Source organism: Haliotis cracherodii, unplaced genomic scaffold (genome assembly GCF_022045235.1).
Source record: "Haliotis cracherodii isolate W230 unplaced genomic scaffold, xgHalCrac1.p SCAF_3, whole genome shotgun sequence".
Taxonomy (NCBI): Eukaryota; Metazoa; Mollusca; class Gastropoda; order Lepetellida; family Haliotidae; genus Haliotis; species Haliotis cracherodii.
The window spans coordinates 51,758,087-51,775,818 of NW_027266286.1; the positions used below are offsets into that span (position 1 = coordinate 51,758,087).

The 17,732-nt window shown below is 38.4% G+C and overlaps 1 protein-coding gene across 3 annotated transcripts in view; it reads left to right on the top strand.

Moving 5' to 3' along the window:
- Positions 1–2,055: 2,055 nt before the first annotated feature.
- Positions 2,056–17,732, top strand: part of LOC139474280 (calponin homology domain-containing protein DDB_G0272472-like) — a 49,104-nt gene continuing 33,427 nt past the window's right edge. For 2 of the 3 annotated variants that reach the window (XM_071257227.1, XM_071257228.1), the window contains exons 1-3: positions 2,073–2,376; positions 4,153–4,482; positions 5,907–6,067. In XM_071257227.1, the coding sequence (XP_071113328.1) occupies positions 2,296–2,376; positions 4,153–4,482; positions 5,907–6,067 (572 nt within the window). In that variant the 5' untranslated portion in view covers positions 2,073–2,295. Of the gene's footprint in view, positions 2,377–4,152; positions 4,483–5,906; positions 6,068–17,732 lie in introns of all 3 variants that reach the window. The other variant, XM_071257226.1, reaches the window with a different exon arrangement.

The following is a 17,732-nucleotide window of genomic DNA, read 5'->3' on the forward strand; positions in this document are numbered from 1 at the left end:
ATTATTTCAATCCGAACTTCTGATTCCTGTGCTAATTAATAGGTCACTTTCACCCCGTTTTCACAATATTCGCAACAACACACCAAGGATACACAAAGAACCAGGCCATGAAGAAGATGCCAATGCCCAGCAGGACAATGGTGAGATGGGGAAACACAGCCGGGTTGATGGGGCTGACATAGCGGCTCATAGACTCCAGGGCGGCAGACTGAAACACACGGAAATTTCATGACCCAACACTCAAACCTGACAAGACAGTCATGAACTGCCAAAAGTAAGTTTAGCTGAGAATATTGCAACATGCATGATGTCAAAAAAAACACAACCCAACATCAGTAGAAACAACAACAGTTGAGTCTTAAAAGATATCATTATTATATACATGTACGGCAATAACACTATTTATTGCCAGTGTTTCAGACCAGTTCATATTTTAAGATGCTGACTGTCATCCACAATGTACAATATTGTTTTTTTAAATAAGGTAATCAGAACAATTTGTCTACTTAAAGCTACAAGTAACCTAGCTCTACATTGAAAACACAGTATGTTGATCATAATTATCAGTACTCATATCACATTGTTGCATAGCTTCTAAAAAACAACTGGGAATGCCTAGTGGTGGTTCCCTAATGACTTCCTTCTTCAGTCGCAATATTAGCCGTCATATAGGTGGAATATTGCTGAGTGCAATGTAAAATAACAAACCAACCAACAATCGTAATATTCCCGCTAAAAGTTCATTTCAGCTTGAATACAAAAGCTTATCAAGGGCTCTTGTTTGGGAGTCTATCACTAGTGATTTTGTTTATTCATATTCCAGCTATATGACTACAGTCTGGAACAGACAATCCAGTGATTGACATCATGAGCATCAATCCATGCAATTTAGATAAATGACATGCAAAAATGATGCATTAACCAAGTCAGCAAGCCTGACCACCCGATCCTGTTAGCTGCCTCTTGTGACAAGTGACAAGCACAGTCACCTTTTACGGCAAGCATGGGTTGCTGAAGACCTATTTGACCACGGATCTTCACAGGTCCTATCACTTGTGATAGAATTTCAGTGAAACAGTGATCAGTGAGAGATTTATAAGCTGGTCAGGGAGAGAAATATGCTCTAGTCATCTATCACAAGGCAGTTTCTCTTATATCAAAGACATCCAACTGAGGACTAGTCAGCATACGAGGGTGATAATACGTGGACACAACATATGCACATAAGTAACTGTGAATGGATTACATTAAAATATTTTTAGTCAACTATTATATGGACGCATCAATTTGGAAATTCTTCACAATTACAATTTCATCCTACTAAAATTTCTATTGCTGCAGAAAACGTTCTGACAATTAGAATTTTTATACTTATCCACGAACAGAATCTGTGTGAAATGGTGAACCTGGACTGATTTCCACATTTAGGATATCATACACCTTGAATTTGCAATATAAATAGCGTTACAATTGCTTATAAATGTACATGTAAGTGTGCGTTCGCCAACTGGTTGTTCAAATGTAATCGTTTTAATATTTTTCGTGAAAATAGTAATGTTTATGTTTAACCGGAAGAAGGGTACCGGCTAGGGCTACGTGGCACATCTTCTTGCAAAAACAGAGAAAACGGCCTAAAATATAAAAATATTGTACGCAGAACATAAAGACATTAATATTCTATGTAATGCAGTAGATGTCAGTTGAAATAAACATCACACACAACGCGATTACTTTGGATTCGGAACACATAACAAGTGCCCGTACTCACCATTTTGACGATTAACCCGGAAGTACGTGTCTCAATGGCACGCATGCGCTTTTAATTCTGGACTATTCCAATATGATGTAAACATTATTAATGGGGGTGTATGGTAAGTAGGACATTATCCGATTATAAAACATTTACAGACACATTAAGGTTTCTTATGAGTAAACATAACACTTTGGAATAATTTATAATCAATAAAACACATAAAACCGCAGACATAAAATATTGGGAAAGTCCAATGCATATATGGGGGGTGTAAGCCTTGAGGTGTCCCACTGAAAGTGATTGCACTGAATGAAGTGATATATCATTCTTGTCGTGAACACTATTGGAGAAAGATCCGCGCGAGAGTCTTCTAAACCGTTGTCCCTGGAGAACACTCAAGTGTCAACAAGTCTACTGTGTGAGATGGCAGTTGCCTGGATTTGGGAACTTTGGCTACATGATGTTGACAGCTTATAGTGAAACAAGTGCCTGAAATCTAAACCTTCTTATGTGAGGGTTTGATTTTAGGATTTTAGGAGGCAATGTCAGTGCTTAGTTCTCTAGCAAAGGGATACGGGTCGTGGAATGGGGACATTGATCTGACCCTTACAAAAGAAACTACCGTAAGTCTCATATCGATTATATAAAATGTTTTCTTTTTTGTATTATTGTTATTAATGTCTTTATTTTTACCAATATATTTCAGTTATCTTTTGCCTCGGAGAATTATTTTTTTATTAAAGAGCACTAGAAAAAGGTAATTGATTATTTTGAAGAAGTATATGCTTGTTGAAGATTTCATTATTTTTAAAGAAGTACTGTTTTTTAGAGAAATGAGATAAAACAAATTATAGTTTTTTGTGTTATATTTTTTTTAATGCAGGCATTGAAGCACATATCATTCTCCTTAAAGGTAGTTATTTTGAAGGTAGTTACAAAATACTCAAATGAACAAATAAATTATGTGTAAAATACATATATTATTCATATGAAATTTAGAGTACAAATTTGTTTGGGGTACAAAAACGCTACATTTCCATTCATATATTTACTCACTATGTATATCTACATTTAGAAGTTGTTCCTGGAAGAAATATTGTTTTATAGTGTAATAGCAGATAGCACTTGTAGCAGAACCGTTACATATGAGTTTGTTAAATCCATTGTGTAATTCTTGCTTATTACACTCAACCTAGTGTTTTTTGGAGGCCTTATTCTAAAGGCTCATGACACATAATACAAACATTTCAGAAAGCTATTACGTAGAGGGGAACTCTCCATTCCTTAAAAATAATGGAACAGAGGCCCATTATAGTTAAGGAATGGAGAGTTACGAGGATATTCCCCTACTTAAATACATGCCTACTTTTACACTTTGACAAAATATTCTGTTGTTGGAAATATTTGAAATATAAACCAGAACCCTTTGTTGTCTGTATTTGTACTGCATGAGTCGTCCTTGTGTGATGTACGAGGTATGCGTTTCTGCCCCTTTTGCACGTGCGCCAACCTCTGTCGTGAACTGACATTTACAATGCATGGTACACAGCTCTTCATAATTTCGTTGGGTTCTAAACTAGTATTTATCAATTACTTGCACATTGATAATACATGCTGACAGAAATGTTAGGAAATATAGAGCCCTGAACAAGGATATATATGTATATACACACACACACACACACACATATACACACACATACACACACACACACACACACACACACACACACACACACACACACACACACACACACACATATATATATATATATTACCTGATTTGTTTTTTCTCATCAAAGGTTTTTCTAATTGTTATAAATATGAACATTGTTGTAGGTAACCTGCTCTAACCCAAATTATATACATATTATTTTGAGCTTTTAAGCACTATGCAAAATTATGAAAATATTTGATAGTTAATTTACCATCCATACGTTCATGTGTCGCTCTAGCTGAGGTTGATCATTACACACTCTCGATTCAAACGATGCGGGTTCTAATCCCACTGGCGATTTCAGGAAGTGGAAATTAATTCAAATGTTGGCTCAAGATAATGTATGGTTGACAAACAACTCTCCATTCCTGAAAAATAATGGAGCGTTCTAACAATAGAATGACGTCACAGATGTGTTTTAACTTTTTTTCATGGTGGTGTAAGGTGGCTGGATAATTATTTTGTGGTAAAGATATTGATATTTGTAATTTTCATAATTCATTGTTTTTATTCTAGTTTCACATTTTTGAAGAGGAAAAAAAAAAAAATAATTGACAGGCACTTGAAAGGGTTGGGATGCATTTTTAGGATGATCATATCTTTTTGTACTGTGATCATGGATATGGAAACAATATCTGTCAATGTGGCCTTAAAATGGTATACTTTGTTCCAAAATTTTCAGAATATCTTGCCCCAAACAGCAGGATCCACGCGACCCCATCGTCATGGGATTACAGTTTCTCCAAGAGCACCAAACTCGGTGCCCGCCACAGCCCCTGGAAACTGTGGAATCAGGTTCCAAAACTGTGATGGGAAACTGGACCTACCCAAAACATTCCTGACTCGGAAAGGGGCATTGTTACTGTTCACAGCTCCGGATGATTCGGAACAAACAAATGTTCCGAGTCAGAGGTTTCACAGAAGACAGAAAGGAAAACAGCTGATTGACCTGAGTTTGAAACTTGGAACTCTAGACAGGCTGTGCAAGTCTGTACTTCAGTATGGAGGCGAGGTCAGTTGTATATTAGAACATTAGTTCAATTTTATTCTTTATTATTAATGGGTTTTTTTTTCTTTTAAATTTTTATTCTTTGGTATTTCATATAAATTATTTTTTTCTTTTGATAATTATTTTTATCTTTGTATTGTTTTAATACACCAATTGCAATTTTAGTTAAAAATTCATTCATGCTAAAAAATAGGTACGGGGTAGTATATTTTTAATAGTAGTGTCTTTATGGCCAGAGTCAGGGGTGTTAGAAACCACTTCTAATTTACAACTTCAAGGGGAGGATATGACAACATATACAACTGTTTTATAAAGACTTGTAGAGCTGTAAGGATTCCGGGTGAAAGTAGGTCCCGAGACCCCAATGTTTGTCATGAGGGTCAACTGACCTTGAAATCAGGTGGTTAGGTGACTTGGTTGATGTCATTGTTCTGAGATAGTCGACGTGGCTCATTGCTCATGCCATCAATCACTGGTTTGCCAGAACAAGACTTCACTATGTAAGGCAGCCAGGATACAGCTGGAATATTGCTGACTGCTGCAGAAAAACATGAACACAAAGTTAATTGGAGAGCAATTGTATTCATAAACAATATTCAAGTGATTTCCTGTTAAGTTGTCTCTGATCACATGAAACTCATTTCAATAAATGCACAATTATTTTGGATGGCTAACTTAAAACATCACAAGCTGTTGGGGACGTTCATCTTTGTTAATACAATGGTTTAAATGTCTGTGTTTCATAATAAATGGTTGATCCTATAATAAAACATACTTGTATTCTGATATGCAGTTTAGAATCAGGAGGCCACTCTAGGTGCATCTTTCCGAGGCAAGAGAGTTACCTGACTATAAAAGTCCAGTTTCCACCCTTGCCGAACTAGGCTGGTATTATGGAGTTACATTTTGGCTGGACTAACGAGTCTATGCATAGTCCAATCAAAATCGCGCACTGAAATCAAAATCCGGTTCGTTACCTGTCGTTCAGATTTCGGTCGATTGCAGGATTTGCAAAGCATTTGCACCGCCAACTCGTTGTCAGCAAATATTTTTCCAATTTGTTCATGTTTTTAATCAAGGTGCTCACGTGATTTGATGCATTTCGCGATGTAAGACTCGTTTTATCACAATATAGATCTTGATTATTGATCAGATCGTCCTGACCGGGCACCACCATTTTGTGTGAAGCAAACGCAAGTGATACGAGAGGTGGAATCTTATTGGTCCATAGGAGAGGCTTAGAAGGGACATAGCTGGTAATAGCCACTGGTGGCGCTACAATCGAGCCGAGTAATTCCAGCCTAGTTCGGCAAGGGTGGAAACTGGACTTTTAAAGTCAGTTAACTCTCTTGCCTGGGGAAGATGCTCTAGGTGTGTTTACATGTACTCTGGAACATCAGCAAGATGTCAGTTTTTGTTTTCTTCAGGAATATGACAGAGAAAACTCGAGTGTATCAGATCCACGCAATAAAACATTCTTGAAGTTCGTGCATCAACCTCAAGAACCAGAAGATGTAGAGATTGATGCTCATTCTCAACCTGGCGGCGATCTGGATTTCTACCTCCGTGATCTGAAGTCTAGATCCAGGTGAGAGTTCTAATACAATTCTGGACCATTCTACATCGTTGTCTAATTACAATGAATCTTTTCAGTCCTTAGAAATGAAGTTATTGCCTATGTGATGTAAAGCATTAACTCACTCACTCACTCACTAGAAATGGTCTGTAAATAATCAAGTCTGGACCAGACAATCCAGTGATTGACATTATGAGCATCGATCCACGCAATTGGGATCGATGACATGCATCAACCAAGTCAGCGAGCCTGACCACCTGATCCCATTAGTTGCCTCTTACAACAAACATAGTCACTGCCAGCGTGGTTACTGTGTTGGTACAGCTATGGTGGTGTCTATGATCAACATTGTCAACTCTTGCTCAAAAATTTTTTTCATCCTTTTGGACTTTTAAATAACCAGAAAATTGTTTTGAAGACTTTCTTGGTCAATATGTCAAAATCATGAGATTAACTCTCAAAAATAAACATAAAAACAAAAACACGAAACCAAAAAGTATATTTTTTAATCCAACACAGTATTAAGCAATTTGTTAGAAGTTAATTGGAAAAAGCAAATTTTAAATGGTCCGGCCTCAATTACAAAAGATTTACTACAGCACTATTGAAATCTCTACCAGTACGTGTGTCTTGTAAATTATCAACTCTCCCATTTTAAGAGAAAAAGTAACTGGATACACATGCATTAAATGGTTATATCTGACTTATGCCAACTGACATCGTAATTTCTGTCTCAGTCAAGCAATTACAATGGCCTAGTGTAGAGCTCCCCAAGGTAACCACACAATTACCTTGGTTTATTGCAACATGGCAACATGGCTTATTACCTGCCTAAAAGCTTCTGTGCACAACAATGGAAAAGCAGCAAGGAAATTGATCACTCCTGTCAATCAATGAATTAATTTCACCTAAATTATTTCCTAAGTTTATTTTCTCCTTGAGACACCAGTCCAGCATATGCTTCTATCCGTGTGTCTCAGTAACAATGGCGGCTGTATAGATGTGACAGATTTGATTTATTCATAGTCAAAGGAGGAGGGTAATGTTTATTTTCTTCGTTGCTATGGTGATTAACAATGTAACATATTGTAAGAGAGGGGAAAGGAAATTAATTAAGCTTTTCCATCTGTTGATCTGTGTGTCATGTTTATTTTGTTTTTATGCTGATGTTAATGATGGCTGCTAACCTTTGAGTCAGCTGACTAATAAAGTATGTTGTACATTGCGACATATACGAGACATGTGATGGATCATTATAGCAGATTTTTTGTTTGTTTATTACCTTGTTACCATGGTTACTTTGACTTCGGGACAACATTTCCCCATTATGGTGCTCTTTGTTTTCATGTTTTTTTTTCAAATCATTTTCTGATTAGTCCTGTAGGTTTTCCTCATAGAGTTACAGAATGGTAATAAGTCTCAACTACTTGTGTGGCCAGGCCAAGTTTGTGTTTATTATTCTCATTTCCTTGTTTAATATGTCAAGACAGAGGAAGCAAAATTGAAAAAAAACTTAAAATGTCAACATCCAGAGATCATAGTTACGAACAACAGTTTTAGATAAGTTAATGAAGAACAACAAAAAATCTTAACTGCCCTGTTTTTCACTTAATTACAATTACACTTACAAAAATAATAAGTCAAGTACTTTTTATTATTTCTTTTGACTGAAGCTATGCAAGCAGCCATATCTGTTTGTTTGTTTATTTGTTGTTTAATGCCGCACACAGCAATATTCCAGCTATATGACGGCGGTCTGTAAATAATCGAGTTTGGACCAGACAATCCAGTGACTGACATCATGGGCATCGATGTCAATCACTGGATTGCTGATACGATGACATGCATCAACCAAGTCAGCGAGCCTGACACCCGATCCTGTAAGTCGCCTCTTACGACAAGCATAGTCCCCTTTTACAGTGGGTTGCCGAAGACCTATTCCACCCCGAATCTACACAAGTTAGCAATATCTGTAGAACTACATGAAATTGTAAGGCCTGAGTTGATTTATATGAAGACATATTGATACAGTTTATAAATTGTTTTGTTCTGCTCTTTATTTTCTCATATGTTAAATTTTCTTCAAGTTTTAACAAATTGTATCCGTGAATATTGTCATATTAAAACCAGTAATGACATAAAAACCATAGGCTGATTATTCTATTATTGATGTTCCATTCATTGGTTGACAAGGTGGTGATGTAATCTTTAAGTATTTTATTGATCATTGGCGCGATCAATATTGGTGATCAGAATATGTCATTGATATGGTAATGCATATATTGACTTTTCAGTGCATATTTATTGATCCCAGCGATCTAAGAATCTTGATAATGATATGATACTACAGAAAGTGAAATAAACACACACTCTAGTGTTATCGCCATGTTTTTATTACAGTCAAAAGTGCTATGAAGTAGAAATCAACATGATTTTTTAAACAGATATTATGATGAATAGATTTGTTTGGAAACACCCATTTTTTTGTTGTTAGGGGCTTGGAAATGTTGTGTATTACAAACAATAATTTTTTTTTTACAATACATATGAAGGTTTTACCTCTCATATTAATGCGGGCAGTCGGGTAGCCTAGTGGTTACAGACCACGCCGAAGACCTGGGTTCGATGCAGTACATGGGTACATGGGCTTGTGTTAAGCTGGTGTTCCCCGCCGTGACGTTGCTGGAATATTGTTAAAAGCGGCGTAAAACCATACTCACTCACTCACTAACTCACTCACAAAGTCTTTTTATGATGATCCTCATGTTTTAAATATAAATAACTAGTCCCCTACATTTTTGTTCAGCTTTATTATTTTAATACTGTGTAAAGGAAGTAGTGTATGTTTAAATGGCTTTCAAAAAAGATAAAATAATTAGACTATTTTGGAGATATAAATTTGAATATAATAATACACCAGATCATGTTTACCGGATCAGTCTTATTCTTCCATTACAGTATTATACTGTAGTTCTTGAGACACTCACTCTTAGTGATATGCTCAAGTCAAATATATTCATGTTTAAGGAGATTGGCAAATACAGCCAAAACTCCATGCTCCATGTCAGAATAAGATATGAATGAATGGACAGACGAATGGACAAAAAAAACCAAAATGAACGAACGAAATAGTTGGAGGATACACATGAACCCATGGTTAAACTTCTTAAAGGGGATCTATGCTCTATGTAGACTATACCCAGCTGAGATCATGACATCACTATTTAGAGCCATGTATGCAACAGAGACATTATCACCCTGTGTGTAGGTAATTAGTAGCAGCTAGGTTGACACACATAAAAATATAATATTAACATAAAAAACCAATTAAGCTAAAAGAAGACAAAGTGTCATTTGATTCACTTGGATCAAATTTGCTTGGGCTGCCAAATTGCTCCAGGTCTAGTCCTCCTTTAAGACCTTGCAGTACCCACTGAACCATGGTGCCATTTAAAGAGGGAAAGATATTTATCCTATATTTCTAACTTCCTACCACACATACTGCCATTGTCCATATTGTAAGTGTTGAGAATAAAAGAAATTGGGGTGTAAATATGATCACTTTTACAGAAAGCACTTTTTTAATTTCTTATCAATCATGTAAATGTAATAAGTTGCCAGTCTAAAGTTGACACAAGTACTTTCCGGACAGAGTGGCCATTGTGCTGGTGTTGACCCCACCTCAATATACTGGAATAAGATTTCACTTGTAATAATGCTATCAGGTAATGAGACCAATTTGCCTGTGAGACACCCAGTTGACAGTTTGTTTATAGATTATATCCTGTGTCCGAGTACACTCTTACTGCCTTTGCTTAGTGTAAGATGATACTGGATTTTGCTGGAGGTCGCTACAGTAGCATTTGGCAGTAGAGGTGGAGTGATACAGTGAGTCAGTGAGTGAGTTGGGTTTAACGCCGCTTTTAACAGTATTCCAGTTATATCGCGGCGTGTCAACTTAATGTGGGAGGAAAGCCTGAAGTGATGCAGGTCTCGGACGTTTACCACTTCAGTGAAACCCACGAGCAAGGGTATGGTGCTGACAAACCTAGAAACATAATGGGGGTGAACCGGGATTCGATTCGAACCCACAATCATAGGTTTCTGGCGTGCCCAAGGGACGCAACTCTGCACAGCGAATCGCGGCGCCTTAGACGACTGGGCCACCCGTGCCCCCTGGAGTGATACAAGGGTTAATAGACATATATATGTAGGACTCACATCTATGGCGGGACTCTAATCCGTGGCAGATTCTCATTGTTATATGACGTCATGTTTGCAATGATGTCACATCTGTGGATAATCAGTTCAATTGTTACATGACGTCACGATTCCTTGCCTGGCATAACATCATGTAAGTTTACCGTCTGTTCCTGAAAGACACAGCGATCAGGTGAAAATGATGGAGCCGGATACCATAGAAAATTAAGATTCATGCCTGCAGAAGAAGAAACCAATATCGAATCGTTAAATGATTTTAAAAAAATCCAAGCCATTCCTCGTGTATATCCTCTGAATCCAAAGTGGATTCAGGATTTTGTCAACTTTGGCAAATGAGAGGATGGTGCGGAAGGTCTTAGAAAATTATTTCTACGATGAAACTTCAGGGAAGGTTTTTAAGAAAGTACATATATGCAATCACTGCACCGACGATGCTGTTCCAAAGCTGCAATGATATAAAAAATCCAGAGAAACCACAACATTGATCATCAAATATCTGCTGCTTTATATGAATCTATACGAAATTTAGTGCTCCAGAAATTTCCAATAATTACTATGATATGATAATCTGCCATAGATCTGAATATTAACAACTGACTGTGTGAACTGGTTGTCACCAGTATAATATTTACTGTATGTATATATACCCTTGAGTCACAAAGAAATGGAATAAAATTGCTTTGACAAAAGAGAAGGAAAGCTTATGAGGCAGTGTTCCTGTATGTCAAAGAGAGCTGAAACCATCAAGTGAATCTTGACATGCAATGCCCCAGTAAGCTTGCAAGAATCAGTGGAGCTGTCCTGACCATCACATATCAGGGTGGCTCGGTGGGGAGGGACAGACATGGTGGTGTTGGGCATTCCTACCCTTTACTCTGGTGTTAAGCTTTCACCTCTGTTGTCTTATCCCTCAATGGCAAGCACATTATGTAAGCATAGTTCAAGTGTGTGTTGATTCAGCTGTGTTGTGACTCACTAGACAGATCAACATGCTGGCACAATGAGGACATTAAGGCTTATCAAGGAAGAAATTAGGACCTTGTTGTGAGGCCGCCTCCGTGGTCTAGTGGTGGAGCCTCTGCCTGTGAGTGTTGAGACTTGGGGTTCGATTACAGGATGAGTCATACCAAAAGACGTTAAAAGATGGTACTTGTTATTCTGTCTAGTGCTCGGCATTAAGGGGCCAAAACAAGGACTGGTTGGCTCGGAGTCAGTATACTATGTCTGAGTGGGGAATTCATGTTAAACTGTGGCGTAATATCTCAGTGGGCTAGCACTATAAAATCGGCAGTTCAAGGAGTCACACATACATACAAACACACACAAGAACACGCACACACGCACGCACATACATACACACAGATAAGTATTTCTGCCTTTACAAACTACCGTATTCAACGTAATAAGCGCCCAGGGCACTCTCAAAATTAGAAATAGGGGGCTCTTATTAGAATATTATTTTGGTGAAAAAAAAACAAAGTTAAAAGATAAATATTGTGGTTTATGCTGACAGCCTGAAATGTTTATATACGAGAGATACATTTTTCCAGAATTTAATTGCCCATAATTAAGGGTGCATATAACACACAAGTGCGTATAATACGCGAATAAATAAGTGTTTTGTACATTGATCAATCGGAAAGGGTGCTAACTGGTATTGTTCACTAGCCAATATATTAGCAAATATCGCCGTGGGCGCTTATTAGAGCGGGACGGTTATTACGTTGAATACGGTACATAGAGTGCACTAAACATGAGCGTTGCACTCTGGTTGCTCCCAGAGCCAAGGTGCAGTTCATGGCGGACTGCTTGTCCCCCTTCACCCCCAAGTGCCCTTCATGCTTCATGACCGGAACTGTCACTCAGTACTGAAAGTAACAAAGCATCAGAAGATGTCCAGGGTGGGTAACCTTCTGGAATTAAAAATTGATCTACACGTTGCTGTGTTTAGTCGACCGTTGTGCAAGGTGTTTAAAGTGGGGGTAGGATGGTATGGATTGGGTGGCATCTGGTGTAGATTGGGTGACATCTGGTGTAGATTGGATGGCATCAGGTGTAGATTGGATGGACTCTGATGTTGATTGGGTGGCATCTGGTGTTGATTGGGCGGCATCTGATGTTGATTGGGTGGCATCTGGTGTTGATTGGGTGGCATCTGGTGTTGATTGGGTGGCATCAGGTGTAGATTGGATGGACTCTGATGTTGATTGGGTGGCATCTGGTGTTGATTGGGTGGCATCTGGTGTTGATTGGGTGGCATCAGGTATAGATTGGATGGACTCTGATGTTGATTGGGTGGCATCTGGTGTTGATTGGGTGGCATCTGATGTTGATTGGGTGGCATCTGGTGTAGATTGGGTGGCATCTGGTGTTGATTGGGTGGCATCTGGTGTAGATTGGATGGCCTCTGATGTTGATTGGGTGGCATCTGGTGTTGATTTGGTGGCATCTGTTGTTGATTGGGTGGCATCTGGTGTTGATTGGGTGGCATCTGATATTGATTGGGTGGCATCTGGTGTAGATTGGATGGCCTCTGATGTTGATTGGGTGGCATCTGGTGTTGATTGGGTGGCATCTGATGTTGATTGGGTTGCATCTGGTGTTGATTGGGTGGCATCTGGTGTAGATCGGATGGCCTCTGATGTTGAGTGGGTGGCATCTGGTGTTGATTGGGTGGCATCTGGTGTAGATTGGATGGCCTCTAGTGTTGATTGGGTGGCACCTGGTGTAGATTGGGTGGCATCAGGTGTGGATTGGATGGCATCTGGTGTAGATGGGATGGCATCTGGTGTGGATTGGGTGGCATCTTGTGTAGATTAGGTGGCACCTGCTGTAGACTGGGTGGCCTCTGATGTTGATTGGGTGGCATCAGGTGTTGATTGGGTGGCATCTGGTTTTGATTGGGTGGCACCTGGTGTAGATTGGGTGGCATCTGGTGTTGATTGGGTGGCATCTGGTGTAGATTGGATGGCCTCTGATGTTGATTGGGTGGCATCTGGTGTAAATTGGGTGGCATCTTGTGTAGATTGGGTGGCACCTGGTGTAGATTGGGTGGCATCAGGTGTGGATTGGATGGCATCGGGTGTAGATTGGATGGCACCTGGTGTAGATTGGATGGCATCTTGTGTAGATTGGGTGGCACCTGGTGTAGATTGGATGGCATCTTGTGTAGACTGGGTGGCATCATGTGTGGATTGGATGGTATCAGGTGTGGATTGGATGGCATCAGATGTGGATTGGATGGCATCAGGTGTGGATTGGATGGCATCTGGTGTAGATTGGATGGCACCTGGTGTGGATTGGATGGCATCTTGTGTAGATTGGGTGGCACCTGGTGTAGATTGGATGGCATCTTGTGTAGACTGGGTGGCATCATGTGTGGATTGGATGGTATCAGGTAAGGATTGGATGGCATCAGATGTGGATTGGATGGCATCTGGTGTAGATTGGATGGCATCTTGTGTAGATTGGGTGGCATCTGGTGTAAACTGGGTGGCACTGCTTGCTCTTTGTCTCAGTGTAAGCATGTGCCCAATGCCTGGATTAGTGTTAATGGTTTGTCTACACCAGATGTGACGTCATCTCAAACAAAGATTTAACATCTCACCCCATACATCCATCTCATAAGGAAACCCAAAGTGAGTATGGTTTTACGCTGCTTTTAGCAATATTCCAGCAATATCACTGCAGAGGAAACCAGTAATTGGATTCACATATTGTACCCATGTGGGTAATTAAACCCGAACACTTTAACCACTAGGCTACCCCACCGCACCTCACATGGATACAATTGAGCAGGATACATTGTAAAAATCTAAATTGAATTAATTGCCAAACTGACTTAAATATAAAGTGAATTTTCTATACATTAATACAGTTTGGCCCTTATGTTGATCCATTCTAAACTATTCTTCTACTTTTATGTTTATTTAGTGTAATAAATTACATAGACATTGCAATAAATATAGAGTATCTTATCACAGACAAAAATATCACAAGCAGTGATCAAGTGATCAACACCCTAATCATTCACCTGTGTTCAATCTGGGAATCTCATAATGGAAAAAACCTATTCATTCCTACAGAGAAATGTCATTGTAAGTCAATTCTCAGTCTGTTATGTGCTATTTGCATTCTCGATCAAGTGTCCATTTCATCAACACTGTTGTGACATGCTGTCAATAGATCGTCAATATCAGTTTACCCATTACCATCATACCAGCATTGAGAAATGACTTGACTAGTTCTGCCTGATCTCACCCTATTGTATGTCTACAATATATTGTGAAAGTGCACTTTACCATGCAAGCCCATATTGTACTGCTGCTTTAAGTGAGGAATGCTATGGGACTTGGCCACAGAGGGAGGTGTTCTGGGTACAATGCTTCACATACTTGGCTAAAGATGACAATACTTACAGAAGATTTTAGGATATGTTTCACTCACAGGAGAGGAATTTTTCAATAATGCAAAAATGTATTGCATTTTTAAAAATATGTATTTCTTTAGTCTAATGAAGTACACCAAGGGCGGGTGAGAAGATTTTAGGATATGTTTCACTCACAGGAGAGGAATTTTTATATAATGCAAAAATGTATTGCATTTTTTAAGATATGTATTTCTTTAGTCTAATGAAGTACACCAAGGGCGGATCAGCCATTTTTAAAAGGGAGGGGTCCTAAAACATCATAATCCTCTCTCAGATAATTTTACAGCCTACAACACACAACATTGGTTTTCAAAAGTAGAAGGGGTACGGACCCCCTCTGGATCCGCCTACGTACATAAACATTTCTTCAATGAAAGAGTATGTTTTGGATATTTTGATGAAAAAATAAAAAATTGATCAATACAACATCAATATCTGCATAGACAGCATGTAACATGTTACACAGTTAAACATATAATGAACAGAAAATCCTTTAAACAATAATAAATGTAAGATTTCTATATATATTTTATCTGCTCATGATCACTTACAGTGGATAAATATACCAATAAGCGAAATGGAAATTGACAAAATGCTATACTGTATTCGACGTAATAAGCGCCCCTCTCTAATAAGCGTCCACTGCGATATTTGCTAATATATTGGCTAGTGAACAACACTATACACACTTGTGTGTTATATGCACCCTTAATTGTGGGCAATTAAATTCTGGAAAATATATCTGTTGTGTATAATACGCACAGACTTTTCTTTTATATCATTTCAGACTGTCAGCATAAACCAAAGAATTTACAATCTTTCAACTCTGTTTTTTTTTTTCACCAAAATTATATTATAATAAGAGACCCCTATTTCTAATTTTGAGAGCGCCCTGGGCGCTTATTACGTTGAATACAATGATAACTTTGTCATTAATTTTTGTATTTTATACCGATATTTTGTTATTTTTACTTTTTCCTTCCTGACAAGTAGTTTCCAGGTAAATGTTAGTAAAACATGTAATTAAATGGGTCTGGCCTGATTGTGAATCTTATTTCACCTATGTTTGGTAGATCCTGGCATGTCTTAAAGGGACATGTTCAATGGTCTGGATTCTATTTCATATTTTGGATGACTTGAGTCAACCCTCCCTGGACTGCCTATTGATCTGAGCCTAATCCCCCTTTAAATGATACAGTGAAATAGCTAAGGATGAATTTTCTCACTTGTCAAATATCCCACCTTTGTTGAAGTCTTTTTCTAAATCTTATGTCTGTGTCCTGTGATGTGATGTAATCTACCCTACATCTGTGGTAGATAACGGTAGATATCACACGGTAGAGTTCTAATCGAAGGATGATTATTGGGCTACACCTGCGTTTCACACTGTCAGTATATATTGAGCTGAATGATTAATATATGAAAATATTGACCTACAGGTAATTACTTCATATAGGATGTCATTGTACATTGAGACGGTTTCGTATCTTGTGTGAATGTATTGAATTTTTTGTAGAAATAACACTGATGCAAAAAATAAGTAATATTTAATAAGTTTTGAAAGGTATATTTCAAAATGTTCAGCAAATTGCTTTTAGCTGACAGTGGCAGCCAAAATATATGCAACAAATCTTTACCATATCCAGTTTTAATGTGTATTATCTTACCTTGATGTCAGAATGATGAGATCTGATTGGTTCACGTGATCTTGATATAATACTTTATCAATCTCAATGTCAGCATGATGAGATCTAATGGGTCCACGTGATCTTGATGAAATACTATGTATCCTGCCTTGGAGGGGAATAAATTTCTCAGCAGGGGAATAAATCTCTTATACCCCACCATGAGCAATACAGGCTGCACGTGGATTTCTGAGAGGAAGAATACATCCCTTTTACCCCGCTTCAAAGCAAAAAGCTGCACACTTCTTCCAAATCAATGAAAGTCACATGACATAGCACAAGCTAACTTCCCCTCAATTGAACAGCTGCTTACTATCTATTTTGAATTTGTTTGAATTCATTTAGAATGTCAAAAGGGGGCACGGGTGGCCCAGTTGTCTAAGGCGCCACGATTCGCTGTGCAGAGTTGCGTCCCTTGGGCACGCTAGAAAAATATGATTGTGGGTTCGAATCCCGGTTCACCCCGATTATGTTTCTAGGTTTGTCAGCACCATACCCGTGCTCGTGGGTTTCACCGAACTGGTAAACGTCTGAGACCTGCATCACAAAAGCGGCGTTAAACCCAACTCACTCACTATAATGTCATATTAAAACATGTTGGTAGGATAAATTTGTTGTAGCAGGATCACTTGGGGTACATGGTCACTTTAGGTCCAGCTCGCGGTATAAAACCTAACGCGGGACGCATAAAACCACATGTACCCCTCTACAACTTTTAACGTATCCTGTCTGAGAGGGAACTAAATTTCTGAGCGGGGGAATAAATTCTGTATACCCCGCTATGAGCATAAAGTTGGACGTTGTTTACGAGTCAATGAAAATCACATGACAATGCATAAGTTATCCTCAGTCCAATTGAACAGCTGTTTTCTATCAATTTTCAATTGGTTTCAGTTCTTTTACAAATGGCAGAATGAAACATGTCGACAGGAATAAATTTGTTGTAGCAGTATCACTTCGGGTATACATCCCCTGCTAGAGTTTCTATAAACATATCCATGCATCAAAGATTGCTTTGGTACATTAAAATTATGACAAACTATGTTGATGTTTATCTTGGCAAAAGCAATTTACTTCACAACAAAGTTCATGCTATTCGTTTTCATTCTATACCGAGGCTCAATCAATTCTTTGTTTAGTGCCGTCCAAACTCAGCTTTAAAAAAATTGGTTGTCGCCTGTCCAATCGTTTATGTAGACAGGGGCCCAGTCAAGTGTAGTACAAAGCAGTACCTGTACAATCAGTGGTGCTCATACAATATGACTGTGGTAACTATATACTGTAAATCTTCAAATTAACGCGAGCATGAATTAAATGCGAAAAATGCGAGTGGTCTTTGCTC